At 49.9% G+C, this 26,047-nt stretch overlaps 2 protein-coding genes across 7 annotated transcripts in view; one reads left to right on the plus strand and one right to left on the minus strand.

Annotated features, from left to right (window-relative positions):
• Positions 1-2,847: 2,847 nt before the first annotated feature.
• On the plus strand, positions 2,848-6,098 carry LRRC26 (leucine rich repeat containing 26). 2 transcript variants are annotated; one of them, XR_003568039.1, is made up of 3 exons: positions 2,848-3,646; positions 3,881-4,973; positions 5,497-6,098. XR_003568039.1 is itself a non-coding variant. In XM_027849415.1 (2 exons), exons 1-2 carry the CDS (start codon positions 3,025-3,027, stop codon positions 4,201-4,203), a joined length of 945 nt encoding a protein of 314 aa, XP_027705216.1. In that variant the 5' UTR covers positions 2,848-3,024; the 3' UTR covers positions 4,204-6,098. The 2 variants fall into 2 exon arrangements, 1 of the variants encoding a protein (XP_027705216.1); XM_027849415.1 differs by having other exon boundaries at positions 3,881-6,098.
• The window catches only part of GRIN1 (glutamate ionotropic receptor NMDA type subunit 1), a 39,281-nt gene continuing 17,685 nt past the window's right edge, over positions 4,452-26,047 (minus strand). For 2 of the 5 annotated variants that reach the window (XM_027849402.1, XM_027849385.1), the window contains 15 exons: positions 23,326-23,447; positions 22,873-23,047; positions 19,531-19,675; positions 19,341-19,424; positions 18,835-18,976; positions 18,569-18,696; positions 17,850-18,014; positions 17,548-17,666; positions 17,229-17,341; positions 16,835-16,983; positions 16,360-16,517; positions 15,760-15,921; positions 15,168-15,277; positions 14,099-14,244; positions 4,452-6,199 (listed from right to left, as the gene is read on the minus strand). In XM_027849402.1, coding sequence (XP_027705203.1) covers positions 6,131-6,199; positions 14,099-14,244; positions 15,168-15,277; positions 15,760-15,921; positions 16,360-16,517; positions 16,835-16,983; positions 17,229-17,341; positions 17,548-17,666; positions 17,850-18,014; positions 18,569-18,696; positions 18,835-18,976; positions 19,341-19,424; positions 19,531-19,675; positions 22,873-23,047; positions 23,326-23,447 — 1,987 coding nt within the window. In that variant the 3' untranslated portion in view covers positions 4,452-6,130. Of the gene's footprint in view, positions 6,200-6,541; positions 6,674-12,076; positions 12,188-14,098; positions 14,245-15,167; positions 15,278-15,759; positions 15,922-16,359; positions 16,518-16,834; positions 16,984-17,228; positions 17,342-17,547; positions 17,667-17,849; positions 18,015-18,568; positions 18,697-18,834; positions 18,977-19,340; positions 19,425-19,530; positions 19,676-22,872; positions 23,048-23,325; positions 23,448-26,047 lie in introns of those variants that run through there. The other 3 variants (XM_027849382.1, XM_027849409.1, XM_027849394.1) reach the window with 3 other exon arrangements.

Raw genomic sequence — 26,047 nt, forward strand, 5'->3', positions numbered from 1 at the left:
ATATTCTCCTGAGCTAGATGTCTAGTCCAGGGTCCTTCTGGTCCTTGAAGTGGGTAGTGGGTAGGAGAGAGGAAGGTTCTCTGGGAAAGTGGGCTTGCTCCCCAACCTTCATGTATCTCAGTGGCTAGCCCAGCTATATGGAAACTGAGTGATGGGGACCTTTCTCAGGGGGGTGGGCCTGCTAGGCTCTGCCTGGGAAGAAAGGGAGAGATTAAGCTACTTCTGGTTCCTCTCTCTCCTATTCCTCTCCGAAGGGCCATTACATCAGGCTTCAGTTACTGATGAACCCTCTTTCCTCGTGCACACATCCCATTGGTCCTCTAGAGGAGGCCAAACTTCCTTTTACTAGGTGACTCTTGGGAGTGAAGAGAGTCTTCCCAACATTTCTGTTATGATGCCATGATATGGATCTTGGAACTGTAAGAGCACCCAAAGTCCTTTGGTAGGGGAGGGTCATCTAGTCCAGATGTGCCCCCTCCTTGCTCTTAACCCTCGACTTTGGCTGAAACTTCGCTCACTCAGTCATAGGACATCATCCCAGTGTTTAGTGATGGGGAGCTACTCTCACATGTGGCCACCATCCCACTGTGTGTTACAAGGAAGCCACAAACAAATAACATCTGTGGTAATGAACCAAAAGAACATACTGCCAGGACATTGTGTGGAAGGCAGCCCCTTAAATGTTCCATCAGAGAACTGTTTCATCAAGAGTTATAAGGTGCTCGAGTTGCTGGAGGTCCCTAAAATCTTGGAGGAAGTTCTGGAGTTTCTAGACTTGGAGAAGGAAGTAGCACCGTCCTTTGAAGAGCCACCCTTGGAGGAGGACGGAAGGGGAAGTAGGGTGAAGGGAGGAGGAGACAATGGGAGAGGGGAAAAAAATTAATACATTACTTTTTATCAGTCTGGGCATCCTGTGTGAGTCAGAGCCTGCGTCAGTCTGTGTAGGGATCTGAGTCTGTGGGTGTCTCTATCTGGGTTTGTAAAGTTCCAAGGCAGCCTGGGAGTTTGTTGGTGTCATTCCCATCTTTTTTGCCTTGGCCATAATGGTGGTCTTGAGATGGATTGAATGAATGATGAACTTTTTTTTTTAACCACTAGTTGGTAGGAGTCATCCCCCACTAAAAGTGGGGGCCTGGTTTGATTTTGAGAGCTACTGTCCTCTTCCATGGCTCTTACCCCTGCCCAAACCCCCTCACCCGAATCCTTTGGAAGACAGAACACAGTCTCTCCCTTCATCCCCTCAAAAAAAGCCTCTCTTTCTTTCTGGAATGCCTCTCAACACATAAAGCACCCTCCTTTCAGAGCCTCTCCAGCATTAGAGATTGGCCCCTTCTCCCAATCTGCCCCAGGCTCAGCCCACATTTCCTTAGTCTCCCTTCTCCTCCCCCTTCCTAGCCCTAGCAGGAAATGAACCACCCAGCACAGGACAGGGTGTGCCAACAAAAGTAGTAACACCTGCATATCCATGGGAATCTGTCCAGATCCTGCCTCTGAGACCCTGCACCTGGAGGAGCAAAGTCAGGGGTCTGGGCTCCCAGGGCTGGATCAATCATGGTGGGAACTGGCTTAAGCTGAAGTAAAACTGGCTTGACATACCTCCTACCAGGTAGGTCTTGTCATCTCCCATCTCACCGGGGTTAGGCTAGTCCTATCTCCTCCCAACAACTGCCCATCTGGGCCCACTGAAAACATTCAGATAAACCAGCTACTTTTCATGGGCACAGAGAGATAGAACACAGAACAGGGATTCTGAGAGACACAGGTTCCCATTCAGACTCAGAGATAACTCAGATAATGATCCACACAGGTTTGGGTATGTAGACATGCTGACGTACACCTAGACTGATTGTCACATTCACCGCCAAGACGCACAGAGACTTGGACACACAGATTTATACCCAGGAAGGCACCTATATTTTAATACATAGCATTTCATGCACAGATGCCTACAGACCCAGTCACATATGAGCGAAGGACAGATTCCTGCAAGAATGAAGATGCCAAGCTGGATCAGTGCAGACATGCAGGTCCAAGCTTGCAAAGGCACATGCGGATGGGCTCACAAAGGACACAAGAAAGCATATGCAGACCGATGTGTTCAAAGAGACTGCATTTCAGGCTCTCTTTGTCTTCTCCACCCCAGCTGTGCAGCCTGAGGCGGAAGGGGTGGGAAAGGGGTCCAAGTTCTGGGATCAGGAAGCACCTAGAGGTTGTCTCTGGCTGACACCCCTGCTGGTCCCCACGGTGGGAGGACAAAGCCGTCGGACTACCTCGTCTCCGATAGAGGCCTTAGATATGGAAATGGGAAATTCCTCATGCTTGTTATATTGGTGCTATCCTACTTACCCCCTTGCCTTTATGGAGCAAGGAACTGATTGGAATGGGATGAGGGAGAAAAAAAAGGACCTCCTAGGTTAGAAGCCTGGACTGATCCTTTGGTTCCTTGATTTCAATTTCCACTCCTTCCCCTTCGTCCTACCTGAGGATCTTATGTTGAGTTGCGAATCCCCCTCCCTCAGTCTTCTCTCCAACCTTGAGTGGCCACAGGGCATAGTCTGGTTGATGCTAGGAGCAGCACACTGCCCCTGTCCAAGGGCCTGAGGTGCTGCCCTGTGGTGGACTGTCGGGGGAGTGGGGCATGCAGCTCCCAGCCTGGCATCGATTAAGACAGGTTAGGTGCTCCTGTGCTCACTAAGGCATTTAACTGTGCTGACGTGGAGCTGGCCCCAAGCCCAGCAGGTGGCTGGTAGAGTTGCTGGGTTTGCTCAGAGCCTCACCCCCTACCCCCCACCCCACAGAGTCCTGTCCCAGCACAGGATCTACAAGAATTTCTAAGCTGGTGAGTTAATATTTGTTCAGAAGCAGGTGAGCGTCAAAAGGGACAGATAGATGGGCAGAGCTTGGAGAGAAGACACCCAGAGGAATTTTCCTAAGCTAGGACCTCCTGACTCCTAAGGGTCACTTTCTGACTTCGGCTGCCCGGGTGAGCTGCTTCGGGGTGGGGGGGCAGAAGGGTGCCCAACAATGATTTTCTCCTTTTTGCTGCCCCTGGTGCTGATGATCCTGTCCCCACCCTCTGCCCCAGGCTCCACCTGGAGCTGCCTCTCTGAGTGTGTTTGTGGGCAGGATGGGCAAGTCAACTGCTCTGGGAGGGAACTGCACTCTGTGCCTATGATTCTGGACCCCAGTGTCCAAGTTCTTCTCTTGGACCACAACCATATGGACTTCTTGCCCCCAGGGGCCTTCGCTCTTCTGCCCAGGCTGCTCTCGCTGGAGCTTCAGGACAATGGATTACAGAGAATCCACGTGCATGCCTTCTGGGGCCTGGAGGTCCTGAAGTCCCTAGATCTAAGTTCCAATGCTCTCCAGGCCCTGGAACCTGGCACCTTCCGGCCGCTTCGTGCACTCCACACCCTGTCTCTGGCAGGGAACCGGCTGATGCGGCTGGAGCCCACGTGGCTGGGTCCCCTGCCGCTGCTGCAGAATCTAAACCTGCAGAATAATCTGCTCTCTAGTATGGGCTCGAGGGTCCTGGAAAGGCTGCCTGCCTTGCGCATACTGAACCTCCATGGGAACCCTTGGGTGTGCGACTGCACCATTTCCTCCCTCTGCCGCTGGCTGCAAAGCCATGCACACCAGGTCCCAGGTGAGGATGGAGGTCTGTTAGAAGGGAGAGGGATTCAAGGTCAAGGACTAGAGGAGTTTGGGTGGGGGGTAGAGGATGGGCTAACCAAGATAACATAGTCCTGGGATGGAAGAAAAGTGGAGGGCATGGGGATTACCATCTTGCCCCCAAGCCCAACCTGGATGTGGTCAATTCATATGGGTATTATGGAGGTACTACCCCCCATTCCCCACTCTCACCTCATTGTGTCCCTAGGAGCAGAGTCCCTGCTGTGTGTGTCCCCAGACCGACTGACCCTCAGGCCAATGGCTGCCATCACAGAAGCCTCATTCAATTATTGTACACACCTGCTGACCCCTTGGGACCTGGTGGTCATCATTATGATTGGACCATTCTCATTTCTGGCCAGTCTAGTTTGCTGCTTCATCTTTGGTTCCGTGGTCACTGCCTTTCAGGCTCGACGTAAAAACCGAAGTGTTCGCTGCTATCCGGTGAAGAGACCCATCCCCCAGACCCTTGGCCTGGGTGACTCATCAAAGAACCCAACCACTAACTTCCCCACACTACCCTCTCTATGACTTCTGTCCTCATTGCTGCATGGAGCCGAGCCTTCTGGCTTGTTCTGTAACCTGGTACTTTGCAGGGAGGGACCCGAAGATCACCCCTCAATATAGTTGTGCCCCTCAATTCCCCAGGCAGAACATTCTCCGTAGGTTGGCACCAAGAGAATCCCCCCACCCCTAACCAACCCCCTGATCATGCTTCAGATCTCTGGCGGGAGATAACTGTCCCCTTGGGGCAGGCATCAGAAAGCTGTCACGAAAACTGAGGCTCATAATGTTCAATTTGGCAACACCATGGTACATGCATGTACATGGAAATGGCAAATGTCTGTACACAGGAATGTTATAAGCTTATACATAGGGATGGCATGTCTGTACAAAGGAATAGTAGATAGCTATACACAGTAATGGTACAGGAACCATAAGTGGGAGCAGCATAAGCCTGTACAATAGGGACAGCACAAGCCTGTACATGAGAAAGGCATTACAAAATAATGGTGCATGTACCGTGAGGAGGGACAGCATCTGTGTATGCCTGTACACAGAGACGGCTGGTGCACACCTTCTGTGGAGTGGCACACCCTGTATGTAGGGCTATCTCACAGCTGTACACAGGGATAGCCCACATGGGTGTGGAGTACTGGAAAGGAGGTGTGGCCTTGAGTCAGGGGAGAGAGGCAGGTGGTCAATGCCAAGAGGCAGGAGTTACAATCTTCCCTCTCCTGGGGGATGGAGGCTCACCCCAGCTCTGCAGTCCTGAAGGAGGGATTTGGGGGATGCAAGAGGTGAGAGGGGGACTTATTTCAGCTTCCAGAATCCAACTCTCTTTCTCTCTAGGAACTGAAACCAAAATGGGTGTGGGAGGTGGAAAGTGGCAGAGCATGGCTGCCCAGTGCTGAGGAAGCCCAGAGGCTGGAGCATTGAGGCAAGGGAGGCAAGGGGGGCAGTGGCAGGGCAGCATTGGTGTAGAAGTAGCAGAGCCAGCCAGGGTGGAGCCAAGCCCGCGGGAGGAAGGGAGAACAGGCCAACTCAAGGGAGGGGGATGGAGAGAGTGTACAGAGGAGGGAGGAAAATTGAACAGCTGGGGCAATGGTACAAGCAGTTTGGAGAGAAGGGAGTAGAGCCAGCTGTAGGAGAATGGAACTGGGATCATGGAGAGCAAAAGAGAGATGGTGTCCAGGGATTTAGCAGGAACTGTGTTGGGTGGGGAGAGGGAGGAGGGGGCAATCGAAGAAAAGGAGGGAACTAAGCTGGGTGGGAGAGCTAAGGATAACTAGAGAATTCCTTAGGGTTTTCTTTTGCTTCTAGGGGTCAAAGCAGCCTGTGGAGTGAGGAACACCTCTCCCCTCAATTTCTCCCCCCACAGCCTCTCCATGACAGGACCAAGGTGATATTTGTGCTGGGATAGAGTGGGGGTGGGGCAGAATCTGCCCAGGAGACCACACTGCCCGGTCAACCCTGGCTCCTGAATAGTCAGACCACTCACATAACCAAACACCATACAGAGGGGATGCTGGATACCCAGAACCTGGGCAGGGTGAGGTCCACTCTGGGACTTGAGATCAATTTGCCTCTGTCAGGCTGAGGATTCAGCTTGTCCCTCTCACTGCCAATCCCAATTTCAGGTCCTCTCACCCTTGACTTACTCACAAGGAAACTCCAAGTCTTGGCACTTGGCCATACCTCCCCCTGTGCCTATTTCCAGCAGGGATCCTGCCCTCTGGGTGCCAAGATAGGGGTGTGGGGAGGAAGGGAGTCGGGGGCAGCAGCTGCCCCACAGTGCTGGGGAGAAGGGGGGCAATATGCAGTCACTGGGGGCCGGGAGGACAGGGGACGGGGGCGTTCCCTCTGGCCTTCCCGAGCAGGACCCCTTAGTCCTCAGGCATCAGTCCTGACCAGCGCTCCTAGTAGTTAGTAACTAGGCCGGCGGCTCCGGGAGGCCTCACACCACGGTGCTCACCGAGGGATCTGAGAGGTTGAGCTGCCCTGTGATATCAGTGGGATGGTACTGCTGTAAAATACAAATACACAGACAAGGCAGAGGTGGGGTTAGCGCTTAGCGCTCCTGGGGAGGGGGCAGGGCCACGGGCCAGCACTGTGGTTGGTGGAGCCGCCCACGGGGGGCACGAAAAGAGTTGTAGCAGGGACTGGGAGAGGTGGGGTGCGGCCGGCCCCATCCCAGGGGTTTCGGGAGCGGGGAGCAGCAGTCCCGGAGGGAGGGCCAGGGGGTGCCTCTCTTCCCCCCCCGTCCCCCGTCTTGCTCCGGGGACTCTGCTTTGGCCAGGACGCTGTCCCGTCTGCGAGGGGGGGGAAGGGAGGGGCGCTAGAGCCGGTGCTGGGGGGCAGAGGTGGGTGGGCCGAGGGCGTCTCAGCTCTCCCTATGGCGGGCACACATCTGGAGCTGTCCCTCCTCCCTCTCAATAGCTCTTCGCGGCAGCACCGTGTCTTTTTGGTTTTGCAAAGCGCCGCGTCCACCCCCGGTGCTCTATAAATAAGAATCAACAATCAATACCCGCTGGCCTGGCACAGCTGCCCGGGAGCCCAGCCCCTGAGTGCCCCCTTCCTCCCCCCAGCCCTTCCCCGGGCCTGTCAGCGGGAGGGCGAAGGGGGGGGGGGTGGGAGGAGAGGGCGGGGCAGGCAGGGCTCTCAAGCAGTCCGAGCATCGCCCCTTCCCATCCCCCACCCCCTCCAAGCAGCACTTCCGGAGCTGAGCTGACCCACCCCAGACTCCCTCCCCATCCCTCCCGCTCCAGTTGGTAAAGAGACCCCAGACTAACCACTGTCTTTCCCCAGTCCTGGGTCCATCCCATCCCATTCTGAAGAAACCCTGTGTTCCCCGATCAGGCACAGGACAGCTCCCGAGGACACCAAGGGATTCTTTGGCGGGGTGAGGGCTGTGACTGGGTTTGGGGTCTGGAGAGAGCTGAGGGCTCACTGGCCTCTTAAGGAGTCTTGGAGGTGCTTTAACGAATAAAGACCATCTAAAATGATGAAACTCGTTTGCTGAATCAGATCACTGTCAAATCAGAAAGCTGATGTTCTCCCGCTACGCCCTCCTCAGGCTGCTCTGACGAGTCACCGGTGACCAGGAGACCAATCTTTTATTTTATTCGTCCTCATCTTCTTTGACCTTCCTGAGGCATTTGATATTGCTGGGGCCGCTCCTTCCTTTTTGAAATTCTGTGTTTTGGCCTTGGAAACATGGATGCTACTGCTCTGAGCTTTCTGAGTGTAACCTTGAGTTTTCCAGGGCTCCCCTTCCACCTCTCACCATGCTGCATGCTAAGAACTATTATTGTCTCTTCTCTTTCCATCTCTCCCCTTTTCTCTGTCCTTTCTCCCTCTCTTCTCTTTCTCTCCCTTCTCTCCTCTCTCCTCTATCTGTGCCATGACTACAACTACCAGCTTTATGCTGAGGTGGTACCCACTCTCTCTCCATCTCTAACTCCTCTGCATGGTTTTCAAGGCCCTCTGTGATGATGGTATGATTCCATACCATATCGGAATTTGGAGTCAGAGAACCTAGGTTCAAATACTAGCCCTGCCATTTATTACCTGTGTAGCCTTGGACAGGTAACTGAACCTTTCTGTGCTTCAGTTTCCTTATCTGATGCCTCCAAGTTAAACAATCTGGGTGTGCTTCAAAGTCAAGCTCTCATTATGTGTAAAATGGAGTGGGGCTAGACAACCCCTAAGTCTTCTTCCAAGTCTGTGAACATATTCAATCTTCTCTCTCATTGTCTTGGTCAAATTGGTCTCACTAATTTTGGAGAGGGGCAAAATTTGTAGCAGAAAGACCCTAGGGTGACTGACAGGAAACTGAAGTCCAGGACTATTCGTCTGCCTTTATTCCATTTTCCCAGCTTCTCTCCCCACTTATCTAAATCCTCCCTGTCTTTCATACTCCAGACCCATCTTTGGGGAGCCCTCTCTGTCCACTTGTTCTTCTCTTCTTTGAAGCCATGCTGCACTTACCCTGCACTGTACAATTTAGCCCTTAATCACATCCTGTTTCATGGGGTTTTAGTGCAATTGCCTGAGCCAGGATTCAGGCTTTCTGAGATTAGGGATCTCATCTGATCTATCATCATATTCCTTGTAATGTTTTGCACACAGTAGGTGCTTTAGCTGCTGGGTGTTTTGTCAGCCTTGAGGCTGAAGTGGTAAATTTGCAGGCAATCAGGTTGTTACCCTTGGTATGCTACTTATTTTTTGTATTGGAGTCTGACTTGGTAAGGTTATTACTGCCTAAGAATAGGCCAAAGCTCATATCTAGTCTTAGACCCAGGAATAATAATAATCTATATAGCTCTTTAACATTTGCAAAGCACTGTACATGTGTTACCTCATTTGATCCTCATAATAACTCTGTGAGGCAGGCGTTACAATATATATTTTACAGATGAGGAAACTGAGGCTAGAAGAGGTTGCCAGGGGTTACACAGTTAGCAAATGCCTGAGGCAGGATTCCAACTCAGGACTTCCTGAGTCCAATAGAGGGTAGCTCTCTATCATCTGTACCGGCTGCTACCTGCCTCACATTAGGGAGAATCTGGGACAGAGGCTGGAGCTGTAAAAAAGGGCTTCTTTCCATAGTCTGTAAACTATCCCATGTTACCCCAACCCTGCTTAAGAGCTGCTCCAGGACTTCCCCTCCGGTTGCTCCTCCTGTCTCCCTGCTAGTTGTCCACCTGGGGCAAGTCAAGTAGTAAGATATGCTCAGTGAAAACTTGAACTGAATGGGGCTCAATATGACATCATCATGGTATCATGGAAGGAGGCCTGGATTTAGATGCAGGAAGGCAGCTAGGTGGTGCAGTGGACAGACCACTGGAATTGGAGTCAGAAAGACCTGGGTTCAAGTCCTGTATCATACACTGACTGACTGTGTGACCCTGGCCAAGTCATTTAACCTCTCAGCCTCAGTTTCCTCATCTGTAGAATGGGGCTAATAAGAGTACCTACCTCATAGGGTTGTTGTAAGGATCAAATGGGATTTGATGTAAATTCACTGCTTTGCAAACCTTAAAGTGCTATTTACACTCATTATTGTTTTGAATTGTGACTCTGTTGCTTATAACCAGTGTGACCTAGGCCAAGTAACTAATCCTCTGAAGCCCCAGTTTCTTCATTTGTAAAATGGGCTACAGTCCCTTCCAACTCTAAATTCTGTGGTCTTAGGGATGAAGAGGGGTAGAAAGGAGGACATAGGAAAGAGGAGTTGGGAGAGGGATACAGAATGCCACTTTGCTAGGTAGGTCAGAGAATTAAGGTCCAGGGCTATCTGTCCTAAGGCAGGACGGTTCCTCACCTATAGGCCTCCTTTTTCTGTGATACCTGGGAAGCCGTGGTACATCTAGTCTCTTTTTGCCATCTCTCTGTCTGGTATCTAAAGCTCCTAGGTTAGAGTATAAGGGGTCAAACGGTAGTAAGAATGATAAGCTTGGTGTAAAAAGACCTGGGTTCAAATCCTGCCTCTTGCTGCTGCCTAGCTGTGAGATCTTGGGCAAGTCACATATGTTCTCTTAGCCTTAGTTTCTTCATCTGTCAAACAGGGATTGTAACTAACACCTATCCTGGTTCCTTCACATTGCTATTGCCAGGAAGTCCCTTTGTAAATTAGAGGTACACTAGGATTATTAGTCTCTGTGTTCAGAAAGCATTGTTGTCCTGGTTGGGCCCAGTAGAGCAGAGAACAACATTTTTTTTCCTGGGTTAGATATTCCAGGAAGCAGGAACTGTAGCTCCCTTCCAGAACTGTCCTTCTGTATGACTTCCCCCAGGTCCCAGGGCCTTCGCCTCTTTCTTCAGAAGAAAGCAGCCACTGGGGGGTGGTCCCTTCTATGAGGCCTTAGGAGAGGAGGATTGGTCTCTTTCTAAGCCCAGGGGTAAGGGGAGAGAATGCTTTTGCAGACTATTCCGCCCCCCCCAATCCCATATACATACTGGAGGGGATGGGCCCAGCTAAGGGATGGAGGTGAGGGCCTCCATGATCATTTCCCAACATAAAATCTCCTAATTGCTGGGGTAGGAAAGTAGCTGGGAAAAAACAGCATTCCCAGCATAATGCAAACATTGAGTAATGCACCTTGGTATTCATAATTTCAGCCTGAGCTCTGCCCTTCCAGCTGTCTTTGTGTGACCCCCATCCCTAACCCTATCTTGCCTTGTATCTTAACTACTCATCCAACCCTACCTCTCCCCACCCTTGAGGTCAGGCCAGGGTAAATGTTTCCTTTGAGGAGTCTTGGACTAGGGCTGGGATGGAGTGTTCCCCACCCCAGACCCCAGAGCTTTTAAGATAGGGTCCAGAATTCCCTAGCCTAGAACCTCCCATTCCCCCACTCTCTAAGAGCATCCTTCAGAAATATTCTGAAAGGAACAATAGGACCCAGTATAAGTTGAAAGCCAGCTTGGCAGCCCCTTAGGGCGCAGCCCTCCCCCAAGGCTTGAGTCCCCCCAGTTGCCTGGCCTCTGGCCTCCCCAGCCCTGGGCCCCGACCCACACAGAGACCACATGGAGGATGCAACAAGCATGGCTCTGGTGAGACAGGTGAGACAGGCTCTGGGAAGGAGTGACGGGGATGGGCCAGGCAGGACCAGGACAGACGGGACGGGACACGGAGGGACAGTCATCACACACTACCCGATCTCTGGGCTGTGTGGGGCATCGAGGAGAGGACCGGCGGAAACCAGGAGAGTCCAAGAAAAAAAGGGGGAAAAAATAAAAAGTTGGTAGAATCTCCCAAATCGGTGAGAAGACTAGGAGGCAGGTCATCCCCGGCCCCCCAGGGCCCCTGGGCCAGGCCCAGAGACAGGCGCTGAGACTGACTGACTGACTGACTGACTGACAACATGAGGCAGCTTCAGGATGAGTGTGTGGCAGTCATGGGATGGCAGGAAAAAAGAGAAAGAGAGACAGAGAGAGAGACAGAGACAGAGATAGAGACAGAGAAAGACAGAGGTGGAAGGAGAGAGACTCAGAGAGAAGCTATGACAGACAAAGAGAGACCCGTGTGAAAAGAGATAAGGAGAGATGAAAAAAGGAGAGTGAGATAGAGACAGAAAATAATCAAAACTGGAGATAGATATAAAGAGAGAAAATGGAAAAACAGAGATGGAAAGAGACACAGATACAGAGGTACCAAGACATAAAGACCGGCAGAACAAAGAAAGATAAAATTGGAAATATTTAGAGATGGAAGAAAGCAGAGAAAGAAAAATAGACATCAAGAGAGGGAATAGTGAGACAGAACATAAGTTTGTTTACATTTCTTTTTCACTTGTATTCTCCCTCTTGGTACAAAGATAATTCAGTATGTAGATAGAAATGAGATGAGATGAGATGAAGACAATGGAAAACAGAGAAAGGCATATTCTCTAGAGATTCAAGCATGATAGAAAAATATCACAAAGAGATACAGGGAACAGAGAGAAGCCAATGGAGAAAGACCAAATGTTAAAGATGAGAGACATTAAGAGACAGAAGCTGATGAAAGGAGAGAGGGAGAGGAAGGGAGAGAGAGAGAGAGAGAGAGAGAGAGAGAGAGAGAGAGAGGGAAAGAAAGGAAGAGAGATACAGAGAGGCCCAGAGGTATACAGAGAGAGATACACAGGGAGACAGGGATAAGAAACAAAGAAACAATGATCTAGTGAAACAGGACAGAAAGACAGAAACAAGGACAGAGGTAAAGAAAAAAAGATACAGACTTAAAAAAGAGAAGCAAAGAAAAGGGAGAGAAGAGATGGAGAGACAAAAAGAGGAAAGAAAGAGAAGAGAGGAGAGAGAGAGAGAGAAAGAGAGAGAGAGAGAGAGAGAGTGAGAGAGAGGAAAGACAGAGAGAGAGGAGAGACAGAGAGAGTGGCTGGAGATTTCTTCTCCCTCTTACCGTGTCTTTGGAGGACCTACGTCTCTTGAAGCTGGAGGCCAGGGTGGAGGTGATGGCCCTAAATGTGGCTTTCTTTTTAGGGTCAGGCTCTGCTCTACCACTCTTTCTATCCTAAAATGAATATGTATAAGTGATTAGATTACTAAGGGTGGGCTCCTTGCTAGCCCTACCCTCCTGCTGCTGTCACTGCTGATGCCTGTGCAGGTCCTTAGTCCTGCTTCTCTGCACAGGACAGACAGACAGACAGGCTTCCTCCCTTTCTACACCATGTGTGTCTGGCCTAGCTCACTCTGGAGTGTTGGGGGAGAACAGGATGGGGCCTGTGCTACCCTGGCTCTCTCTCTCTCTTTTTCAGGGTCTGGCCCCTGTGCATCTCAGCTCCCTAGTGGCCCCCGCCTTGCCCAGACTGCTCCCTGCCTCCCCTGGGGGCCAGGTTCTCAAGAAGGGTGGGAGGGTGGGCCTTGGCAGCAAGGTCACAGGTTCCATAGGTGGACTGGGAAAAACACACCGAAATTGTGATCATCCATTTCTGCAAAGCAGGTAATCCCTCCGATGAGGGGTCAACAAAAACAAAAACAAAAAAAAGGAGAGAAAGAGAAAAAAAGAAACTAAGAAAGGAAAATCCAGCCAAAGGCAAGGTGTAATGTCACCAAGAGGTTGTGATGGAGTTGGAGAGAAAGACAGACGGAGTTGTCTTGTCCAACAGTCAGCCCTGGTTCTCCCAGGCCAGGTGGGATGGGATGGGTCTCCCCACGTGCTCAGTCTCAACAGTAAGAGAGTCCCATTGCCCTGAGGGACAAGCATCAGCAGCTGTCCTAGGCACCAGCAACAAGATCAGGATCAGGGGGATGAGGGATAGGTGGTGGGGTGGGGGGCATTCCTTCCCGGACGTGAGCACTAGCCCAGACCTTCCCTCCCTCGACGTGTTCCAACAAAGTCCCCTTTCTCCCTGACAGCACTCTCCCCCGGAGCAGGGGCTGCTTTTGTTTTCACAGGGAGCTCCAAGGGTTTCAGTGCCTCCAGCCTCCCCCTCCCCTGGCCTCCAGGAAGAGGCCAAGGGAGTAAGTGTGTGTGTGCACAGTGGGGGGGGATACCCCAGCCCAGACTCCCTGGGGCTGGGCCCTGCTTGGGGGAGGAAGAGAAGAAAACGAGACAAACGTATCTTTAGCCATCGGGGATCCGAGTCCAACAATCTCAGTCATCTCCAAGTGTGGGCTGGTTCCTTACCCTGGGCTGCCTGCCACCCAGCGGGCACCTGCCCTCCACCACAGCCCGAACCCAGGCCCCAGCCAGGGCTATCGCACTTTTTACAACCCCGCTCTCTGCGCTGGTTCTAAGTCAAACCGTTTCCCTGCGCGCTGGCGGGTTCCTAAAGACACAGAAACAGCCTCGGACATCCAGGGCGGAGCAGAGCAGTGTGGTGGGGCGGAGGAGATCACTGAGCACGTGGACATGGCAGGGAAAGGGTTAACCCCAAGGACCATGAGAGAGAGGGAGAAAGTGATTCCCAAGAAGGAACGGAGACAGGGAGCCAAAGCCAGGACTCAGGCTCTAGATTCAAAGGAGTCTCTGACTCCTTCTGGTCCTCAGTTTCCTTTGGTGTAAAATGGGCATCAGTGAGAGATGCCTAAAACATATGAGCTATTTTGAATGCCGGGGGTGGCATGATCCTAGGCCTCTCCTTGCGAGGCACTGGTAAGTGGAGAATCCGTCTCAAGGGATAGCTTGAGCCAGTGGCCACTCCTTCGGGCAGCCTTCCAGGACTGCTCTGCTTGGGCACCACTCACCATTGGCTCTTTGGTATTATTCCAGGGCTCCAGCGCACACCAGGGCAATAGGAACGGGGGAGGGGTTGCAGCCCAGGGTGGGAGAAAGGGGCAATGGCAGGGTCAGGAAGACCTGGGAGCTGAGAGTGGGGGTTGGCCTTAAGCAGGAGTGCTCTGGGAGCCGGGATAGGCCAGCCAAGGGCAGGGGCAAGGACACTGGGTCACAGATACAGAGCCGCTCGCCCCGTTGGCCTACCTGTAGGTTTTTCCTCCACACGTTCACTGCTGCAAAGGCCAGCTGCATCTGCTTCCTGCGGGCATCTTTGTGTCTCTTATAGGCGATCTCAATGAAAATCAGGAAAATTCCAGCCACGATCCCGCCGGCCACCAACATAAACACTCCTACAAGTGCCCACGGGTGGTTACCCTAGATTCTGAGGCCAGATCCATGCCTCCCTTCTGCTCCAGCCCCCACTCCCATCCACGTCCACTGGTGAGTCCTTCCAGGGTCATCCTCAAACCATAAATAAATCCTGTATGTATTTACTTATTTCCATGTTTTCTCGCCATAAGAATGTGAGCTCCTTAAAGGTAGAGACTGTGTTTTTGCCTTTCTTTATATTGCCAGTGCTTAGCACGGGGTCTGGCATACAGTAGGTGCATAATAAATGCTGGTTGACTGTCCCTCATACCTGGAATGCCTTCTCTCTCATCTCTGCCTCTCCAAATCCTTGCTTTTTTTTTTTTTTTTCCCAAAACCCATCTTAAGCATCTCCTCCTTTCTGCATAGAAGCCTTCCCCCTCACTCCCCCACCCCCCATCAGGGCCTTCCCCTCCAAGGTTATTTTGCATTTTGACTGACCCACCTCTATTCCTGGAATGCTCTTCCTCTTCATATCTACCTGCTGGCTTCCCTGGCTTTCTTCAAGGTCCAGCTAAAATCCCATATTTTATGGGAAGCCTTTCCCAATCCCTCTTAGCTTTCCCTCTGTTGATTATCCCTATTTATCTTGTACATAGCTTGTTTGTACATATTTCTTTGCATGTTGTCTCCCTCATTAGATTGTAAGCTCCCTGAGGGCAGGGACTCTTTTGCCTTTCTTTGGATTCTCAGCATTTAGCACAGTGCCTGGCGCATAATAGGTGCTTAAATAAATTCATACTGACTGATTGACTAACTCATGGCCATATGCCAGCACCATCCTGGGGTGTCCCCAGGACTCAGAAATTAGCCCCCTTCATGGTCCCAAAAGGCCAGATATGAGTCCTTTGCAGGGACTTCTGTCTTTGGGGGTGAAGGGGAGGAGGAGAGAGGGGGCACCCACCAGCCATGTTCTCGAAAGTGAGAGTTGCTGGAGCATTGCTGCGGGAGTCGCACTCTTGGTATCGAACCCAAGTCTTGTCTAAATCCTCCATAAAGCCATTCTCATGGGACCTGGAGAAAAGTGGTGTGGGACCCAGTGCATTTCAGATGCAGGATCAGAGACATGGAGAATGATGAGAAATGAGGGGAGATATGAAGGAAAGAGGGAGACAGAGACACAAAGAGAGAGGGAAGGAGGGAGAAAGAGAGGTGGAAAGAGACACATTGAGAAAAGAAAGGAGGAACACAGGGAGGGCAAAGACAGAGAGATGAATCTGGCCACAGAGTGAGGGATGAAGAAATGAGGAAGAAGGGCCACAAGTACTGACATTGGGCTTTATGGAGGCTTCTTGTTTTTGTTTTTAAACATAGGGGCTCAAAAGGAGTCAGGGAGATGCTTGGTTGGGGACCACACGGGAAGGGCATGTTTGGGCACACATCTGTGAGTGTATGCATACAGTTAGTGTTTGTGCACAGGGTCTCCAGGGCTTGGGACATTAGGGTGGGGTGTTCCCAGCCAGGGTTGGGGTCCACAGGGCTGGGGGGGTACAGACTTGAGGATGGCCAGGGAGACATTCTGCTTCCAGGGGCTGTCTTTGCGCATGCCAATGCCGAAGCCAGAGCGGAAGAAGAGTTCTCCTGTGGTCACCAGGTCACACTTCTGTGAGGCCTCAAACTCTAGCACTGCAGAATCCCAGATGAAGGCATGGAGCTTGCTGGAGGTACAGGAGCAGGGTCATGGGGATCCAGCTGAGGCAGTCACATCTCCTGTGCCCTGCTCCCCTTGCACCCTGTAATACACCTAGAGGCTGCAGGGGTTGGGGGCAGTGTTATGGGATCTCAGATTTGGAGCTGGTAGGGACCTCAGAAGCCACCTAGTACAACCACTCCTTTAAGGAAACTGAGGCCCAGGGAGGTTAGACAAATTGTCTAAGTTGGCACAAGGAGTTCACATCAGAGGCAGGATTCCAACCCGGGTGCTCTGTACCCTTCTCCTGTTGTCCTCGGCTGCTCCTGCTACCTGGTCTTTCTTTGTCTAAACCCTTTGGACTCTGGCTTCCCCTGTGCCCCAGTCCCAGCACTAACCCGTCCCCACCTCCCTTCAGGACCTCCAGCCCTGAACCCTGGGTCCGCACACAGTCCCTAGCCCTCACTTGTCCCGCACAGCCTGGATGGCTTCAGCAGCACTCTCGTAGTTGTGTTTCTCCATATGCCGGTACATAGTGCTCAGCTCTACCTGCCGCCGGAAGTAGATATCCACAGAGCTCTGTTTTACTGTGGCATAGATGAACTTGTCCGAGGGGTTCCGTAGCTAGGGGTCAGCAGGAGCAGTGTCAGAGAAGCTGCCTCTGGACCTCTCTCCCACAACCCCCTGCCTGCCCCTTGCTCCCACCTTAGAATGTTAGCCACACTGACTGCCCCCACATATCTCCTGGCCACTGGTCCATGTGGCTCCCACCCACCTGACTGCCTGCAAATCCCAGCATTGGCTATCTCCCAGACCCTATCTCTACTCTGATATCCCCTGACCCCACCCATAGGCCCCGACCCTCTGTTTTCCCTCTTCCAGGGGCTCTGGTCCAGGAATCACAGCGCCTTAGTCCTGCCCAGCTAGGCCTGGGTCCTCACTCGAGGGTCATTGATGCCTGTGATGCGCTCTTCTGGCCGGTCCAGCACCAGGAAGGCTGCCAGGTTGGCAGTGTAGGAGGCAACGATAATCATGGCAAAGCCAGCCCAAACCATGCCCAGAATCCGGGCTGAGAAACTTCGGGGGGCACCTGAGGGGCAAAGGGAGAAACATGGCAGTACTTGCCACCTGGGTTTGGTTGCTGAATCTGAGAGGTTGAATGTAGGATTTAGAAGGCTGGGAGTGGGGTGGGGGTAGGAGGACCCTCCAAGAGGGTGATATAGGGGTCCAGAAGGCTGGATGTTAAGGCTAGAAGACTGGATGAGAAGGTTGGGAGGCCATGTGTGGGTCTGAGAAGCTGGACAGTGTGGATAGGAGTGCTCCAGTGGCACTTACCTTCTCCAATCCCAGAGTTGAGCAGGACCCCCCAGGAGAACCACATAGCTGAGGAGAGGGTCAGTGCATCTTCTTCTTCTTCCTCACTGTTCACTTTGAACCGGCCAAAGGGGCTGAGGAGGGACAGGAGGAAAAGGGCAGCACCAGCTTTCGGGGCCAGCCCCCCCCCAATTCTCTTCTTCCTTCCTGGACCATAATCCCTCCCATGTCCCTTATCTCTCCTTCCCCTAGCACTGCCCCTCTCAGATCCTGGGGGAAAAGGAAGTACTGAGAGGATGAGTGAGGTGAGGGCCAGAGGTCGGGGATGTCTCACTCTCACCTAAACCGATCCAGCAGGTAGAGCATGACAGCCACCACGTGGACAGAGAGTCCGACCAGGAGCCACAGTGTGCTCTGGAAGGGCTGCATGAACGAGTCCAGGGTGCTCCGAGGGATTTCCTGGAAGGGAGGCAGAGGAGGGAAAGAGAGAGCGTGAGGGAACATCTCTGCCCTCCAGAACAGGCCCCTCCCCCTACCAGGATTCCCCCCCTTTACTTCCTACACCTCCCCAGCTGCTGGGGGTGCCCTGGCCCTTCCCAGGGATGCCAGTTTCCCAGACCCCTTCCCCAGTCTCCAGCTGACCTTCTTCACCAGGATGGTCAGCCCCTGGTACTTGAAGGGCTTGGAGAACTCAATGTACTGGGCTCGCTCATTGTTGATGGTCAGTGGAGCCACGATCATGTCTGCCTGTCCACTCAATAGCTCCCCCATCATCCCATTCCACTCCTTCTTGTTGCTGTTGTTCACCTGGAGGAAGGGACATGGACCTTGGAGTCCTGGATCTGATCCCCACACTGATTCCTGGCCCTTCCATTCTTTATACTGGGTTAGTCCTTCAGCCTCAGATCCCAGTTGGTCCCCATTCTGCTGTTTTTCATATTTAGCCCCCAGGTCCCTCAAGATTCCCCCTGGGCAAGTCACTTAACTGGATTTCCTCCCCCAAAATAATAAATAAACAAATAAACAAACAAACAAACAAACAAATAAATAAATAAATAAGGTACTATAAACACTCTATAAAAGAAGAAGAAAAAATTCAGACTTCTTCTCTGGTACAGAGAAAGCCAAAAAAATTTATGCAGATTTTATAGATTGTGGGGGTGCCGTACCCCTAACCCCTGCAATGTGGTGCCCCATTCTTCTTTCTGGGCCTATACCCCAATTCTCCTGCCTTCATAGGCCCTCAGTCCGGAGCCCCACTTCACCTATTCTATTTCTTGATTCTCCTAGCCACCTCCAACTCCCCAAACACCAAAGCCTGGCCTACCTATCTCACTCTCTTAATCCTTTTGCCCACCTACCCGCTCCTGGGTGCCAAACTTGCCATCAGCCACCAGATGGACCTCATAGGTGAAGTTCATTGTTTTGGCTAGGTCGATGAGCAGGTCAATGCAGAAACCATAGCAGCACTGGAGTATAGTGTGGCGGTCTGGGGGGATAAGGGGACCCAAAGACAAGATGGTTATGACCATATGCACCCCAGCCCAGAGTACTATCAAAGTGTTCCTGCTAGCCACCAAGAGCAAATGCCTCCATTTCTGACCCCCACTCCCTAGCCTAGACTCACTGGCGCCCGGATGGGTGTCATTTGGGCCTGTGCAGGTGACCTTCTTTATTTTCTCCCCATTGATTGTGAGATCTTCATTACAGGTTTCACCATCTTGAGCTGGTTTCACATACACAAAGGGCTCCTGGTGGATGGTGACAATCTGGAGGTAGGGGAAGGGAGAGAAAACAGTTTATTCATTCTTGGGTTCCCTAGAGAACCTCTCCTCCCTTCCCTGACACAGACCAATCCTGCCTTTCTGCCTTTCTCTGTTTCTGTTGCGATCTCTCCATCTCTCCCTCCCCATCTGTCTGCCTCTCCATCTATCTCCCTGTTTCTCCACTTGGCCCTATTCCACTGTCTCTCCCAGCATCCCTGTCTCCTCAGCTCTCTGTGTTTTCTCATCCTCTCTCCTGAATGATCTACCTGGTTGGTCAGGCCTCATTGACTGAGGAGAGACAATGCCAAGGAGGTAGGATCAATTCTCTTGCCTATGGTACATTATAACTTTTCTATGTCGGCCTCACCTTTAGTCTGGTTGACATTTCGTATCCTTCAGGCTTCTCAGTCTCTCCCCCTGGCCAAATGATCTTCCGGTCATTGGGTAGGACCTGAAAAGGTGGGAGGGTTGCATGATGGAGAAGCCCAGAGAGGTCTGGGTCATAATCCCAGGACCCCCAGGTGAAGTCTCCCAACCCTATTCTCAGCCCCACTTACGTGGCTCCCATTAAAAATCCCTACTTGCACCAGCTTTCGGTTCTGCAGATTCATGATGCTGTAATTGGCGAACTTCCTGTCCCCATCCTCATTGAATTCCACCCGGCCAGTCACACCTTCTGAGTACTTAGAGGACATCAGCACTCTGAGAAACAGGGAAGAATGGGGGAGATCAAGTGATAGTTTGGGGGGATTTCCTCCCTGTCCTTGTCCTGGCACTGAATGCTTTGGCTTCCACCTCTGTCTTCATACAGCTGGAGCACACTGAGAGAAGAAACTCACCAGTCATAATCCTAAAGCCACACCTTTTTCCCATCCATCATTCTAGGTTAAACTAGCTCTGAATAAACGTCATAAAACCTGAGTGCCTGATGAGTATGTAGTTATGCCATCCACATTGCAGGGATTAGGGGCACAGCGCCCCCATGATTTGGAAAATTCACGTAAAATTTTTTGGCCCTCTCTTTGCACCAGAGAAGAAGTCTGAATTTTATCTTTTTTCTTTTATGGGGTGTTTACAGTATCTTATTTATTTTCTTTGAGGTGGGGGAGGCAATTTGGGTTAAGTGACCTGCCCAGGGTCACACTTCTAGTGTCTGAGGCAGCATTTGAACTCAGGCCCTCCTGACTTCAGTGCTGGTGCTCTAACTACTGCACCACCTAGCTTCCCCTTTACAGTACCTCATTGTAAAATTTGGGTTGATATTATACAATACTATACATGTATTTTATACATTTCTGAATTTCTAAACTTTTTCTGTATCATCTACTGGCTTTCACATGTCTGTGGCTTCCACAAAACTCCCCCAAAATTCCTATTTAATTTCTTATGCTGACTTGCAATATATCAAAACTGTAAATGGGGAAAGTCTCAATGTGGAAGGGATAGCTGCACCTGTATATTTTTGCGTGTGTATTTGTCTCTACATCTCCATTTCTAATTCTTCTACCCTTGGGAGGGGAGCTTGTTCTGCCCAGCCTTACATAAAAACATTTGCTCATCAATTATATACCTGGAGGTGACCCCCTGACCTCTCTGGTCTAGGATTCTGTTTCTGATGAGTATCATAGATTTAGATCTGGAAAGGATCTTGGGTCATTTAACCTGATCACCTCATTGGGTAACTAAGGAAACTGAGGCCCAGAGAAGTTAAGTGATTTGCCCAAAGTCACATGGTTGGTAAGTGGCAAAACCAGGATTTGAATGAAGATCAACTCCAGCAATGCGGGCTGGTTTGGGAAGAGGCTATGGCAATCCTTGTGTGGTGTGATGTCAATACACAGGTCAGGAATGCCTCCAAATGCCCAGGCTTCCTTTATAGTTCTCTGTAGACCTGCCATCTAGGAATTCAGCAAGAGCCTACTCTGGAACCTGTTCCCAGCCTATGCTGGAAATCTCTTTCAGGAATCCCATAGTTGCAGATTCTAGGATCTAGTGTACAGGGTTGTGACTACTCTGTCCACCTTGATCATTTTATGAACATTAATTCTAATCTCTTTTCATCTTCCCAAAATAGTCCTCATGTTTTCAGAATGTCCTCAGCAAACTCTGTAACACCTAGTCTCCAATATCCTTACATAGGATTTCAGCCTTTACAAGAAGGTAGATTGGGGTTCACCATGCATTTCTTCTCTTGAGGTCTACCCTGGTGGTTTCCAGGCAGCTGAAGGAAGTTTTAAGGAAGCTTCCTGGTGGTGGTGATGTTGGCAGTCATAAGGAGCGATGGCAAAGATTATGTTGCTTGAGATAAGACTGTGATGATGAAGATCGTGGAATTAGTGATAATAAAGGTGAAAGTGATGGTTATGAGGAAGACTATGGTACAATGGAGAGAGAGAAAAAGAGAGAGGAGAGAGAGAAAGGAAGAGAAAAAGAGAGAAGAAAGAGAGAGAGGGGGAGAAACAGAGGGAGGAAGGGAGACAGAGAGATAGAGGGCTCATTGGCTATGGAGACAGAAGTCATGAGTTCAAATCCTGCCTCTACCACTTACTACTTAGGTGCATTGGGCAAATCACTTTCACTTCTCTAGACCTCAGTTTCCTCCTCTGGCTCTGTGGACTTAGAGAACCTGGGTTCAAATTCTACCTCTGATGCTATCTGTGTGATCTTGGGTAACTTACTTAACCTCTCTGGGTCTCAGTTTCCTCCTATGTAAAATAAAAGAGTTGATGGGGGCAGCTAGGTGGCGCAGTGGATAGAGCACCAGCCCTGGATTCAGGAGTACCTGAGTTCAAATCCAGCCTCAGACACATAACACTTACTAGCTGTGTGACCCTGGGCAAGTCACTTAACTCCCATTGCCTAGCCAAAACAAAACAAAACAAACAAACAAACAAAAAAAAGAGAGTTGAATAAGATGGTCTCATCCAGCACTAGATCTGTGATGGTGGGAGAGTGATCATGAAAATGATGGTGATAGTGATAGTGGTATGTTGACTGTGATCATAATGATCAGAGATTGAGAATGGCAAGAGACCTAATCCCTTCATTTTACAGATGAATTAAATGAAGCTGGTCATAGGAGTAGTAATTAAGCTCTGGTCCTCTAGCTCCAAAGTCAGTGCTATATCAATAAGGCAGGTAGGTGGTACAGTGGATAGAGCATGGGGCCTGGAGTCAGGAAGACTCATCTTCCTGAGTTCAAATCTGGCCTCAGACACTTATTGGCATGTGACCCTGGGCAAGTCACTTAACCCTGTTTGTCTCATCTACAAAATGAGCTGGAGAAGGAAATGGCAAACCACTCCAATATTTTTGCCTAGAAAACCTCAAATGAGGTCATAAAGAATTGAACATGACTGAAATGACCGAACAACAAAAACCTGTACCAAGAGAGCAAGCAAGTTGAGGATGGTAGTGATGATAGCCTTATATATGATAGTGATTCTGAAGATGACCATGGAAATACTGGTCTAAATTCTACCATCCCATGACATGCTGTTGATCATGGTGGAGATGTTGACAAAGATGATGGTGATGATGGAGACAACAATGGTGATGGTCAGAGTGGCATGGGGCAAAGAGTTCTGTATTTAGAGTCAGAAGATCTAGGTTTGATCCCTGGCTCTGACACTGACCATGTGACCACGGGCATACCACTTAATTTCTAGGAGCCTCAACTATAAAATAGGGGGTTAATAATTCTTGTGCTGCATACCTTGAAGGGTTGTGTAAGAAAGCAATTTACACGGCAAACTGTAAAGTGCTTCGGAAAGGTGAAGAAAGGGCTGTTATTAGGGTTTGGATGAGAAGGTGGGAGGGGCCCTAATTAAGAGGTCTCTCCGGAGTAGTGGTCAATATGGTGTATGCCACCCTCTCCCTGTCTTTACTCTTCCACTCACCTTTTGAAGAGGGGCCCAGTCTTCCAGATGTTAGTATTGCCAACACAGCCACGGGGGGGATCTGTGATGTTCTCTTTTTCGAAAAGCTCATGCACAGCTTGGGCTACCACACCCACAGCATCACTGATGTGTGCAGATTCATTCTTTCCATTAATCAGCTGGAGCCCAATGATGCCTGGGAAGGTTCATGTCAGAAATGTGACTGATAGACAGCAGAAATAGCTTACCCATACCCGAGCAGGTTTAAAACTGGTTTTCACTCAGAGACCCATCCAGGCCTTACCCCCGACCCAGAATGGGTCCCAAATTGGTAACAGTTCAGAGCCCTGAGCAGAGCTGGGTGCTTGTACCCATGGCTAAGACCATCCCAATGTTTCTGCTGCCCATTCCAATAGTAATCACTGATGAAGCCCCCACAGACAGATCCTCCTGGGAATATTCCCTGGTACGTACCATCTGGGGCGTAGCGTAGGGCGTTCCCTGAGATCTCCCGCTCGCCGACGAGCCACACGTACCCAGAGCCTGTCATGTTCAGCATTGCGGCAGCCCGATACACAGTGGCAGCATCATCCTCGCTGCAGGACAGATGGGGGGTGACAAGGGCCAGGGTCCCCCCTCCCCTTCAGGCCCTTTTCCCAAGTCCTGCCTCCATTCCTCTTGCCTAAATTACTTTGACAACAATGTAGTTGTGAAGCTGGATACAAGGGTGGCATTTCATATTTTAAAATAACTTTCACAGACTTTTTTTTTATCCTTACAACACTCCTATGTCCTGGATCTGGATTAAAAGGGTCCCTTTAGAGATAAAAGAATAATGATATAGTGGAAAGAAAGCTAGACATAGAATTGAAAACCTGGATTCATTTCTAAGTTCTGACATTTATTTGTTATATGACCATGGACAAATCATTCAGTTTCTATGAGATTAAGCTTTCTCATCTGTAAAACAGGATTTATAATACTTGTACTGTCTATCTCACAAAAATTTTGGGAGGAAAGTGCTTCGTAAACTTTAAATCTGTATGTATGTATGTATGTATATACGTGCATACACATACATATATCATACAGAACATTTAGTCTTACACTAATTGCCTTTATTGTCTCCCTATCAGGGACCCTCCATGAGCTTTCTTTGACATGTTTCCTACTCACGATTCCCTATCCCCACCCCATTCATCACCCCCACCCCTCAACACACTCACACACTGTCCCTCCACTTGTCTCACCTCAGACAAAAGTCCAGTCCTTAGGACCAAGAGTAAGGCTCTTAGGACCTTCCCTAAGTGTCCTAGCTAAAGCCCAAGGAAAACACAATCGACAAATCTATCTCTCGTGCCTTCTGTTCTGCAGTCCAATTGTCTTTTTAAGAAAGATTTCTGTCTCAATGAGGGTTTTCATCACATGGAAGCATGCTCAAATGTGGCACAGGGGCAACAGATTCTCTTGACAAGAGGTCTCATTCCATTGCTCTCATTTAAGGCAAAAAAATTTTCTTGGACAGTCAGACCATTAAGCTTTAGAGAATACAGGAAGTACAGAAACAGAGTTAGTAACATGGAATTGTAGTACCCTTGATGACCGCTCTGCCAGACTTTTTCAGTCAAGAGCCATCACTGAATACCTATCAAATGGCTAGCACCACGGTAGACTCTGTGTGTGTGTGTGTGTGTGTGTGTGTGTGTGTGTGTGCAAATGCATGTGTTTGACAGAACAAAAGTCAAAAGAAACATCAAACACAGTCCCTGCCCTGGGTACCTGCTGGGCAGACAGGATAGACTCACATCATAGGCCGGGGTAGAATATATTAGCAATGTCACAGATTCCAGGAAGGCATTGAAGGACTGGGCTGGGGGTATGCCTAGGGCCAATTAGGGGTATACTAGGTGTGGGGGTATGAGCAGGGAAGGGTGGTGTGTGTAGTGGGGCAGAAATATGTCCAGGCTAGGGTAGGGTGTACTTGTAGGGCCCTGGAGCTTTTCATGGTCTGGTGGGAAAAAGACATAGGGAAGAGGTGAGAGCACTGCTAGGGGATCTTTCCCAGCACCTTTTCAAACTAAAAACTGATGTATGTCTGGAAGGGCGATATAGAAGTAATGGCATAAAAACCTATAAATCTGTAGACCCTTGTGCCCACCCTCATGTGCCTCCTGGCCATCCAGGATCTTGCCACTCATAGTGAGACGGAAGAGACATTCGAAGGAAGCTAGAGGAGCTTTTGGTGAAACCTTGAAGCCTTATAGATACTAGATATTGACAGGGTCATTGAATTCAGAGCTAAGAGGGGATTTAGATATCAGCTAATCCAACTCTCTCATTTGATAGATAAAGAGACTGAGGCACAAAGAATTGGAGTAGCGACTTGTCCAAACCAGCCAGAAGGCAGGTTGGGGCAGTCAGGAGTGTCATTCCCTCCCTAGATGTTGATTATACTCAGTACAAGTTGCTAGGAAATTAGTAACAAAGCAAGGATCTGAAACTATGTCCTCAGACTCCAAGTCTGCTATTTCCACTAGAACACATTTACCATTATTGTTATCAGGATGGAAAGCAGATCTCTGAATCTCAGGGTTCTGACTAACAGAGGACTAGGGTGCTCCAGGAGAGAGGGCTGGTTGTCCTCTATTTTCTTTTGGTAATCACTTAGTCCCACCCCCTTATTTGGCAGAAGAGGAAACTAGGACCCAGAGAAAGGAAGTGACTTGTCCAAGGTACAGACTTGGTATTAGAAACAGGTAAAACAGGCAGCTGCTTAGCATACAATCTTGGACACTTTTTAATATGACTTTTTATAACTTTCTATAACTTCTTTATGGCATTGTAGACTTTTTTAAACTAAAATTTCAACTTTATTTGGCCATTGTGTTCAGTTCCTAGATTATTATGAAAATCCTTAAATTGCTACATAAAAACGCTTTTTTAATATTTTATGGACATAGTTTTAAAGCCAGGAAATCCCTCTCTCCCTAGCATGTGGGAATTGATTTTATGATAAAGTCAGGTTGCATGTGCTACAATATGAGACAATAGCCTCCAGTGGACAGTGACACCCAATGGATTGTGACCTTCCATGGCATGAGGCTTCAATGTTCAGACCTTGCCTTATCCCAGTTCTGCCATAGGTCATAGCTTCCTTACTACCTACCCTGTGAGATCCTTGAAAGTAGACAGGGGC

This window comes from Vombatus ursinus, unplaced genomic scaffold, assembly GCF_900497805.2.
Source record: "Vombatus ursinus unplaced genomic scaffold, bare-nosed wombat genome assembly UNPS02000580.1, whole genome shotgun sequence".
Taxonomy (NCBI): Eukaryota; Metazoa; Chordata; class Mammalia; order Diprotodontia; family Vombatidae; genus Vombatus; species Vombatus ursinus.

Bases quoted from the DNA above. Each gene is read 5' to 3' on its own strand.
- LRRC26 (XM_027849415.1), top strand. From the start codon at position 3,025: ATGATTTTCTCCTTTTTGCTGCCCCTGGTGCTGATGATCCTGTCCCCA. The intron at 3,647-3,880 runs GTGAGGATGGAG...TTGTGTCCCTAG, and splicing joins CCATGCACACCAGGTCCCAG to GAGCAGAGTCCCTGCTGTGT.